The 11,248-nt window shown below is 45.0% G+C and overlaps 1 protein-coding gene across 1 annotated transcript in view; it reads left to right on the top strand.

Moving 5' to 3' along the window:
• Nucleotides 1-1,220: 1,220 nt before the first annotated feature.
• Nucleotides 1,221-11,248, top strand: part of LRSAM1 (leucine rich repeat and sterile alpha motif containing 1) — a 55,096-nt gene continuing 45,068 nt past the window's right edge. Inside the window, exons 1-6 of the mRNA XM_025203003.1 lie at nucleotides 1,221-4,212; nucleotides 7,501-7,685; nucleotides 9,282-9,338; nucleotides 9,998-10,042; nucleotides 10,470-10,547; nucleotides 11,036-11,069. Coding sequence (XP_025058788.1) covers nucleotides 7,614-7,685; nucleotides 9,282-9,338; nucleotides 9,998-10,042; nucleotides 10,470-10,547; nucleotides 11,036-11,069 — 286 coding nt within the window. The 5' untranslated portion in view covers nucleotides 1,221-4,212; nucleotides 7,501-7,613. The remainder of the gene's footprint in view (nucleotides 4,213-7,500; nucleotides 7,686-9,281; nucleotides 9,339-9,997; nucleotides 10,043-10,469; nucleotides 10,548-11,035; nucleotides 11,070-11,248) is intronic.

The raw sequence follows: 11,248 nt of genomic DNA, 5'->3' as shown, positions 1-11,248 counted from the left end.
CCGGCCCCGGTTGTCGCCGCGGTGCGCTCGCCTGCTGCCGCCTGCGCTGCGCTGCGCTGCACCGGGGAGGCGGTGCGGGCGCTGCCCGGGCTCGCGGGGGGGCCGAGGCCGGGGCCAGTTCTCGTTCTCCAGGGCACCGTTGGCAGGAGGAAAGCAGGGTCCGGGGAGATCAAGGCCTGTCAAAGCGGGAAGTGGGGGTCAGCACCCCCTTCCTTTAGTGGGAAGTATTCAGGAGCCGGGCGGACAAGGGTCTTCGGGTAAATGGGATCTCTTTTATGACACCAACTAAATAGTTGGAAAAATTTTTCTTAGCAAGCGTTCAGGTTTAAAAACCGATTGTGGGGCTGAGGAAGCTTATCATGGGCCATAAATCCCGTGCCGACGTTTCGTCCTTGGTTTGTAGTGTCATAGTACCGTAGTGCTTAGGGCCGGAAGGGACCTAAACAGATCATCAGGTCTGACCCCCTGCCCGGGGCAGGAACGGACGCCGGGGTCATATCACTCCAGGCATATATCTGTCCAGCCTCCTCTTGAAGACCCCCAGGGTAGGAGAGAGTACCACCTCCCTTGGGAGGCCGTTCCAGAGCCTGGCAGCCCAAACTGTATAGTACAGTACTGTACTCTACAGTAATGTCTCCTGGTGTCCAGCCTGAACCTTCTCTCTAACAATTCGTGGCCGTTATTTCTAGTAACCCCAGGTGGTGCCCGGGGGAGCAGAGCCGCCCCCAATTCCCGCTGGGACCCTCTGGTGAGCTTGTAACGGCCACCAGATCCCCTCTCCATCTTCTCTTGTGGAGGCTGAATAGGTTCAGGCCCTTTAGCCTCTCTTCATACAGCCTTCCCCCTGACCATGCAAGTGGCCCTTCTCTGGACCCTCTCAATGCTAGCCACATCCCTCTTGAAGTGCGGCGCCCAGAACTGGACGCAGTACTCCAACTGCAGCCTGACCAGCGCAGCATAGAGGGGAAGGATCACCTCCCTGGACCTGCTTGTGATGCATCTGTAGATGCACGACAAGGTGCGGTTAGCCTTCCTGACTGCTTCCTTGCATTGGCTGCTCATGTCCATCCTGGAGTCAACTATGACTCCAAGATCCCTTTCTGCCACCGCGTTGACAGGAAGGGTGTTCCCCAGCCTATAGGTGTGTTGCTGGTTTCTTCTCCCTAGATGCAGCACCTTGCACTTGTCTGCATTGAATTCCATCCTATTCTCATCCGCCCACCTCTGTAATTTGTCTAGATCTAGCTGGATTCTGTCCCTCCCCTCCAGCATGCCCACCTCACCCCACAACTTGGTCCAGCCGACTCACAAAGTTTTATTCCCAAGTTCGTGTTTGGAAGGGGGTGGGTGGACTTCCCTTGAGCACATGGCCAGCGAGGTCGGCGACAGCACAGTTGTTCACGGTTGCGTCTTTTTCTAAAACCCGGTCAGCATAAACACCCCCAGACCAGCAGATCGATTTCACCCTTTTTCTGTTTCTGAACATCTCGCTGTCCTTGGCCAGGTTTCTACTTTGACGAAACTTGCAGCTGTTTGCTCGACTTTAACTAGTCCGTGACTTGTTAGTGCCCTTGGTTGCTATGCCGCACCTCGCAAGTGCGGACACTGGCAGTTTTTATGGTTATGTCTCAGCCATTTGGAAGTTGTACAGTCATGCATGAAGTAGCTCCTCTGCAGGCTTTGTGACCCCCATGCCATGGCAACTTCTCACCTTTCCAGTTGGATCTCTACGGAAGTCATGGACCTTCTCACCCTGGGGAGAAGAGGCGAACATTGCAGGAGCCAGGAGTCAGTCCAAACAGCACAAGTGACATGAGGCGTAGCTCGACCCCACAGGTCCGTCTCACAGGACATCCCTGCAGCACAATCCTCCTTCTGCCCCTGGATTCTTGAGCCCAGAGGTGTCACTACACAGAGTGAAGCAGTTTCAAGAAAAGTACCTCCTGATGTAGCATCTCTTCTTGCTGTCATCCTCCATGTTCTCATCTATGTTCTTACTGTTCTCTAGGTCGCAATGGAGGCAGGAAGGAGGAAGCTGTAACTGCTGTTGCTCGAGCTATTTCATGTTTGGTAGATTGGTGGGTGACTTGCAAAGCTGTGGGGCTCTGGGTGACATCCAAGCAAACTGCAGCATGTTTCTGACCTATGGCAGCATGGCATGCAGAGATGTCTCATGTATGACAGTCTTTTAGGAGTTTGAAAAAGGTGCTGTCCACTTGAAGAGAGCCCGGTCTCATAGGGAAGAGAGGGAAGCCTCATGGGACTTTTAGCATATATCTGTACCACTTCCATGGGATTCTTGAGAGTGCCACTGAGAAGTACATCCTGCCCATGCGTTCCTGCATGTTTACATGCACCAGATCTGGAAATAAGGCAGTAAAGATGCTCTGGCAGCACCCTTTGCCATCACTCTCATGCTTGCTGGAGACAAGAGATCTCAAGAGTGGCAGTAGAGGGCACCCCAGCGGACATCCTCACCAGCTCGTTTCTACTTGGTACATGTGGGGTAGGAGGCACAACATATTTCTCAGCAACTCCCTTGAATGTGCTGTTAAAGAATATATAGACATACCCCTGGAGTTTGAACCCCAAAGCTGCCTTCTGCCACGTACCATGAGGACAGTGGCTGGGTTGTGAGAGCTTTGCAAATGCGCGTGGGACGCACCTCCAAAACACTGACCACGTGCTTCCTATGTGTACAAGCAGTGACTTTTAATAGTGTCCATTTGAATGCATTTACACTGAAGAGATGACATCAAAATTTTTCAATCAGAGGATTGTACTTTAGTATAAATGCCTTGGTGTGGATAAGCCATTGTGAAAGGACCCCTTTCTTCCCTTGGAATGGATTTCCATACATGCGGGGTAGTTGTACATTTAAATATGAATGATTTTACCTAGTGGTTATAGACATGTTTCAAAATGTAGTGACACATTTGTATGCATCTAGCATTGAGCTGGCAGTAATGATCTTCCTTTGCATGCCTACAGCACATGAACTTAGGTGCACGATAAATGGATTTTATCCCATGGCTGTGCAATTTATAAGTGGATAGTTCTGGGACTTAAATGATGTCTTTAAAATGACACATGCAACAACAACCTTGATTCAGGCTTGTGCATATTAATTATACAGTCTTAAATGATATCATTGCTATTTTTCTCTCTTGTGCACAACGGCTCTTAGCTACTCTTCCTCGTCTAAGCTCAATTTGCCTCTGCTGTCTTCCTGCTTTGGTCCCTTTGCCCAGCCAGTCCCAGTTCTCTTCCTATACCCATCTTGAACTAGTTTCTAGGCACTGACATCTTGACTAGTTAATCGCAGTCAGTCTTCTTCTCTGCCTCTAGATCCTTGTACTGTCTGTAATCTGTCCTCCACAGAGGTTCCAGTCTCTTTCCACCCAACTCCAGTCCCACTCTCACCAGACTCCCTACCCCAGTCCATTTACTTTCTTCCTGGTCCCGCTTTTATTTTTCCATCTTCATTTAGTTCAAGCAGCTTCCTACTCCACTCTGCCTGGGTGCCAGCAGGGAGATTATTGAGTGCCAGCAGGGAAATTATTGAAGGGACAAAGGAGACAAGCTCCTCACTCCAGTATCTTGTACCTTGTTCCACTAGTGCCCATAGTAGCTACTACAGGGCAAGTCTGGCATGGCTCTGGGGTAGTCCTGGGTGGAGTGTGTTCCTTCACCCTGTGGGAATGGAATATGTACTGTGTGGTCATGTGTTGGACCTACAAAGGAGATCTAGGAGTTGGGAGAGGCTGGAGGCTGTTCAGTATACACAGACTACAGAGTTTTCAGGGTTTGGGGTTTTGTTCTGTTTTTTTCAAAGGCCTGTAGCTTGGCCAAATTTGGGTGGATTTTCACAGCACTAGCCTGGAAGCCAGTCCCTATGAGATTTCAAGTCCCTATTCCAAACCAAGCAGATCTTAGAGCATTTAAAAGAAAAGGGTCACCAACATTTGATAATAAACAACTTATTTTTTTTAACCTCCTTCTCCCAAATGGCTGAACTATTTTGGATGACACAAATGGTCAGACTAAAGCACCCGGAATTAAATATTTCAGCCTGTATGCTTAAAGTTTGCCAAACTTATAAGCAGCCAAAGAGCATAGGGTTACAATAGGAAGTGTCAGGAAGCTTTAATAGGAGATGGCACTATCAGCCCTGTCTATAATAAAATGATTATATATCTTCCATTCATGCAGGTACATAGCATGTATTAAAAATTAATATGCATGTGATGCATTCAATTTGTCACACACTTGAGTCATGAATGGTGTGCCCATAACTCGCATCTGTTGGGTGAATCACTTAGCAACTGAGTAGTGTCTGAGTGCCATTAAAAATAAAAAACAACTTGCTAGACAACCTTTGGAATTTCTCCTTCCATAGTGTGCTGCAGTGAAGTGCAGGGTGAGCAAACTTTTTTTGTCTTGGCCCACTGGCATATTTAAGAGCCAACATATTACATCTGAGTGGGGATAGAAACAGGTGCTTCATACCATTGAAAAGGCAAAATTAGATGCTTTCCCTTAGGATATTTGTACCCCAAGGAAGACTGTGATAGCAGACTGAAATTCCCATATTGTTATGTAAAGAAAAGTACTGTTAATGTTTTAGAGGTCTTTAAAATGTAGTATTTTTAACATTCCTCCTCTGCTACAGCCATATACAGTTGGTCCCTGTTATTTAGGAGAGCTTGGCTTTGAAGGTGGAATGAGATGAAAATTTTACCAATTTTGAAGCCAAAAGTTTTACAAACCTTTTCGAAACATGTGATGTGTTTAGGATAAGATGCAGTGGTGTAACAGGCATGCACTTCTCAATGACTTCTGATTGTGAGTCCAGTTGCAACAAACATCTGCCAGTAAACCTTTATATTGATGCAGTGCCACTGGGTTGTGGGTGTGTGTAAATTTCCATCTAGTGTTACATGCCATAAAGCTGTAAGGGGCCACACAGATGGCCAGATCATTGCACTGGCTAACTACATTTTGTGCTGTCTTTGTCCTTGTTTCTTCTGGGTTGTACAATTTTAAGGTGATGTTGAAAGAATTAAAGCCTCCTCATATTTAATGCATTTTATTTAATAACTAGTTTGTTCTTTCATATCTTTATAATGTGGGTGGGTCCCTGATGATCCCATTGTTGTAATATAAAAGTCTACGCCTGTCTGTCTGTCTGTAACGCTTTGTTCACGCTCTGATTGGCTGACAAACAGATTGACTGAGGCCGAGCCCCCCCGCGGCGGGGTTGGGGGGAGTGGGCCTGGCTGGGCCCAGCCCAGCCCAGCCCAACACAGCAGCTGCGGGGGGAGGGGAGGAGTGAGCCTCCTGCCCCCATCAGGCCTGGGCCCACTCCTCCCCCACCCCTGCTGCCCTGCATCAGCCTGGGCCCACTGCTGCCCCCGCACTGCCACGGTGGCCTGGCATCTCCCCACCCTTAGGCCCAGTCCTCACCTGCATCGGGCTCGGCCCCACGCCCACTCCTCCCTTTCTCTTGCCGCTGCAAGGGGGCCCGGGGGTGGCCAGGGCTCTGTCCCTGCCTGCTGCCGCCTCTCCCCCGTCATTCTTGATGGGCAGTTGGCTAGTTAGGACAATAAATGCTATACACATTGATAATAACACTGCATCTCTAATATGTACTCCCATTCGTAGCTCATCTGAGAGTATTTGTTTAGACTTAGCTGTTTTGTATCCCAGAATGTCTTGGAAATAACGTACTGTGTCTCAAATGCTGGTAACGTTCAAAGTGCAATAGCAAATTATAATACTGTAGTGAGTTCAGGTCTCATTTCCAAGGTTTGGGGTGGTTCTAAGGTACTAACATCTCTCTCCATCCCTTTGCTATTGTTGCATGAATGCACTATTGCTTTTATGATTAATATTTAAGACAGGAATACCAGATGTGTCTCATAGTGTCTATAAATCACTGAAACAAGGTCATCCTTGTATTTATAATGGCAATATATTCTGAAAAATCTGCACAAAATGCTCCATCTTGAGCTTAGAGGCCTTTTTTGCAGGGAGCTGCAGTTTGACATTTAGGTTTAGTCTCTCTACAAGGCTGCTGCTTTAACTATGAGATGCAGACAAAGCTGTGCTGACAGAAGGAGTTTTTCTGCTATCAGAGTTACATCAGCTTCTCTGAATAGCCAAAATCTTCCTACTGCTGGCTGAGCTGCAGCCATACCAGGAGTTTTGGCAGCAGAGTTGCATTGGGTATGGGGTGTAATCTCTTCATGCTCCCAGCTGATGTATTTATGCCAGCAGGACTTTGTACTGTGGACAAGGCTTCAGTCCCTGTAACTCAGGGCTGGACAAAATGCAGCTCAGGGTCCAGATGTGGCCTGCCAGGCCATTCTATCTGGCCCGCGGGGCCCCCCCAAAATTAAGAAAATGAATGTTTATCTGCCCCTGGCTGCCTGTCACGTGGCCCTCAATGGCTTGCCAAAACTCAGTAAGTGGCCATCCGCCCAAAATAATTGCCCGCCCCTGCTGTAGCTTCTTGTAGTAGTGTATGACTAAGGCAGCAGCAGCAGTCAGTTTCAGTAGATGTGGGTTCTTGTGGTTCAGTTTGCTGGTAATATCCATTATTAAATGATTGAAAACCTAAGTTATACTTTCTTTTAGACCATTAACTGAGAATGGGCTTTAAACTGCAAGCAACTGAAGCAAAATATCTCCATGCACTGAGTAATTAATAGTGGGGAGATAAAATCAACTTAGATTTTGTCTGAAAAGCAAATGTGTAAACAGGGGTTTTGGGCACAAGGCAAAAATTGTATTTAAAAGTTTAAAATAACCCCTTGTACTAGCAGAGACAGTGTCAAGGGGCAGAATAAATTTCCTGTGTTTGCATGGAGTCCTACTTCCTTCATCGGAACATAAAACAAGAACTGGAGTGGATGTCCTGTATCATGAAGTCTAGCACAGGCAGTTGTATCATACATCCACGTTCACATGCTCTATTCAGCTCCAGTTTAAGACTCACCAGGTCTCTTGCCTCTTACTGGAAGGCTCATCTACAGCCTCACTCTGGCGGTTGAAGCCTTCTAAATTCCAATCTAACTTTATTCATGGTGGGTTTATACCTACTTGTTCTTGTGCCAACATTTTGTTCCAACTTAAATAATCCTCTTTCCTTTTTGGTTTACCTCCCTTATTTGTTTTGAGGCAGCAGTCATATCCCCTCCCTTCCTTTTTTTGTGTTGAGAGGCTAGACAAGTCAAGCTCTCTTAGTTTCCTCTCCATTCTCCTGATTGTCCTCCTTTGACCTTGTTCTAGTTTCCTTTCTCTTAAACATGAGGTGATCAAAAGGCTATGCAATATTCCAGATAGGTGTCACTAATGCCTTGAACAGTGGCTTTAGCACTTCTGCAGTGAGGCTGTTTGTGGGTGCCAGAGCAGGTCTGCATGGCTCGTCTTGCAGAACTGAGGCCTAAATAAAGATGACTGCAGCAACAATGATTTTCTCCTCTCTACTTGCTCTAGTGCTTTTCTCGCAGTCTAGGCTCCCAGTCAAATGCCTGTTCCATACCCCCCCTGCCTTGGTTTACACTGATCGCTTTCTGCTACTGAGACGGAGCTGCAGTGAAAAGTGAAAGATGCCACTCTTCTTCCGTAAAAAGAAGCCTAGTGATGATGCCCGGAAGCGCCTTGAATACCAAATGTGCCTGGTAAGCTTGGCAGCCATGCTTTTTTTTTTTCTCTTCTAGAGCCAATCTTTTGAATAAAAATGCTTCTAGTAACAAGATCTAATAGCATTTTCATTGCTAGGGTTTGATGTAGTAGGAATGATTGTAGTAGGAATGATGACTAGGGAGCCACACACATCATTGCACCTAAAAGTCAACTTCCTTGCATTCTTCCATGTACCCCAAGCTCCTTGTATGCTAACATTTTCTACCTCATTCCCTCCTCATCCCTCCTCCTCCCCTTAAGGTAGAATCCCCAAGCTCCTTCCTTACCCAGGGTTCTGTGCATGCCTTCATTTCCCTCTTGCCCCCAAAACCAGGGTTTCTTACTGTGTTGCTCCTTCCTCCACCATTTTTACTTCTTTTCCATCTTTCTGTCTGGAAGATGTCATTGAAGGTGTCAGCATGTTAAACTGTACTGGATGGATAAGCAGAGATGACATGAGGTTATTGTTATGCTGAATGGTGTTAGCTGTTGTCATCAACTAATTATTTGATAACAGAGGGGCTTGAAGCTAAAACTGGGAATCCCCCTGTCCACCATTTTCCCCCTTGTGGCTTTCCCATTTTCTCCCTAGATCAATATAGTTCTGCCCATTGATTTATAGAATATTTCCTAAAATTTTGGAATTAATTGGATGCAGCATTTAAAGTTAACCTGTTGCATCCAACCAGAGAAATGCCATCCAGTTGTGTGGGAAGCCAATCATAAATCACAGTTGAAGCATCTACCTGCATTGCAGTTTAGCCAGAATTGCAGGGGGTGAGTTGTTATGGCTATATTGAATGTCAGTGAAACGGTGCTGCGTAATATTACCTTGTTAAATTAAAAGTCTCTTTATAATGTATTAACTTCCTTCCTATTTACCAGCTGTGCAGAGTCACCCTAGGCACCAAGATTAGCTATGCTCTTTCCACTCTGTCCCCTGACAGGAACCTTACCACACCAAGTTATATTCCCAGTGACAGAGTAACCTCATCACATCTAGGTATAGCAAGTATTTTACAGCTACTGCAGGCTGGAACACTGTAAAATGTTTTATTTGAGAAGGGAGTGAATCTCAGCTTTTATCTGTGCTGGTTTTAGAGGACTAATGGGAGTAAAACAAACTCAATGATTTTTGTTCCTATAGGCAGCAGATCTAATTCTGAATGCAGAAAGGAAGTAGATCTGTTGAGTAAGAGATGGTATTTGTACAGTCGCCCCTGTAGAGCACCACTCTGCATTGTGCATGACACCTCTCTCAAATTCTAGAGAACCAATCATCTCTATATTTTCTGTTAATTAAGAGGAACCTGTTCTTAATGCAGAACTTCACTTAGGAACACAATGTTTTTATTTTGGCATGTTTGTTCTTGATTGCATGACCTATGCTGGACTTATGACTATGGAATAACTTTACTGCTTATGTTTTCCATGGCTTGCGGAGCTATAGCAGACAGCTGTGATTTATATTTTCTAAGGAGAGGTCAGCAGGGCAGTTAAGCCAACAAGAACAAGACTGTTTGTGTATTTTATTATTTTAACAATGCAGACCCACTTTTCTCTCTTTTTTTCCCCTCTCTATCTCTTTCTAGGCAAAAGAAGCTGGTGCTGATGACATTCTTGATATATCAAAGTGTGAACTCCCAGAGGTGCGTTCCTTATGTGACTTGCAACATTAGTTGACTCCTTCATTAATTGGATGAGTTTAGTTAATTCGCTTCTCTATTAAGCACAACAAGACAAAGTCAAAATAAAAGCTGTCCTTTTTCACACAGTACCATGTTGCAGTTATGAGCTCTGGATTGGTATAGGCTAGAACTCCGCTGTGACATCACCTTTCTGCTTATCTCCTGTATACAGGTGCCAACTTACATAAAAACTAGGTTCTTCCCTTTCCCACTCAGTCCCCTACAGAGTGTGTACCAGGATTATGACAAAATATTATTATGCTGTTCTGCATAATGATTCATTTAAAATGTACGTTGGCTTCCAGGACATCAGCACACTGGACATTAAAGTATTGAAGGCCTGGACTTCTGCCCAGGCTTCACAGTCTGTTCTCCATTACCCTGAAGTCTCTATAATTCTACTGAGAATCATTGTAAATTGTTTGAGATTCAGAGCAGTGCAGTGAGGTGCTGGTACCTAGGACCAACTACTGACTAATGCCAGAGGCCAGCCATTTGGGTTTTGAATAAGAGTCGATTGTTCAGCTCTATTGATACGTGGTTTTGAAAGATAATACCATGTTGCAATGTGTATTAATATTTTTATTATGTACTGAGCTATTTTTGTATTTCATTTTTAGATTCCTTATGGGGCTTTTGCAACATGTAAGGTCTTGCAGAAAAAGGTAACTGTATTATTACTTAAAATATTACGATAGCATTTGAAGTGCCTACATATGAACGCTTCCAAGAACTGTGAAATCTCTGTCTCATAACGAATGTGTCCAATTGTGCAATATTGTATATTGAGGGACATGCAAGAATCCTTCTTGTACACCTTCAGGAATCAACTTAGTCCACGATGCATGAGATATGATACATTCATTCTTAGTCTGCATAACCACATGTGATTATTGGTAGAAAAAAATTATCCAAATCCCTTATTTCAATCCAGTCATAGTACTGAATCCCGCCTCCCCTAAATTATTATTTAATATTTAATTTAATCAGGTTTGAACCCTTTCTAGAGAACAAAATTAAATCCAAAAGAATGTGCGTGTTTGAACCTGTGATGTATTCTGTGACCTTACGCCAATCACTTTTTCTCCTCAGGTGCTGATTGTTCATACAAATAACCTAACATCTCTGGTTCCAAAGTCTTGCAGCATTCAGAGTCTCATAACTGTGAAGGTAACCTGTGACCCTGCAGCAAGGAGTCCACACTCTTTGTTCTGCACACGTTCTGTGTTAAAATGCAGTCATCCAAGACACACTCTCCTGTTTCACTGACTTTTGAAACTGGAGATTGGCAGTGTAAACCCTTTCTCAATGAGGTTACAAGTTCACTTTCACTTTAGTGGTAAGAAGTCTTTACCGTCTGGTGGCTTGTGAATAATTTAGGTGAAATGAGAACAGGCCCCAGGAATTAATTGTCCTTCTTGCCATTTGCCTCCCTCAGCTTGTAGTCAGTTTTGACTAAAGAGGCCATGGGGATGGATTCTCTTCTGTCCTGCAGTGGTCAACCTTCCATATCCTAATGGAAGCATAGTGATGGGTTGGATAGATAATATTGCACTGCTATTACTTTACCTGTTCAGTGGGTATAAAGAGACTTTCATAACCAGCGTTCTCAGCCCTGCTCCATTTGCCAACACAATTGTGAATCTGTTTATTTACAGAGGCTGGCATTTTCCAGAACCCTTCAAGAATATGGTATCTAGCTCCCATCAAAAGTCAGGATATGGGCACCTGACATGTGCAGGCCCTTTGAAAAGTTCTAACCTGGGAGAAACCTTCACTGCTGTCCAGTTCATCTGCTTTCATGCTTGCAATGTGATGCTCCTTCACAAGCTGAGCTGATGATGGAATCTTCTTTCCCAGGTTTTAGATCT

Source organism: Alligator sinensis, unplaced genomic scaffold (genome assembly GCF_000455745.1).
Source record: "Alligator sinensis unplaced genomic scaffold, ASM45574v1 scaffold235_1, whole genome shotgun sequence".
Lineage (NCBI taxonomy): Eukaryota > Metazoa > Chordata > Crocodylia > Alligatoridae > Alligator > Alligator sinensis.
This window is presented reverse-complemented; position numbering and strand designations above follow the sequence as displayed.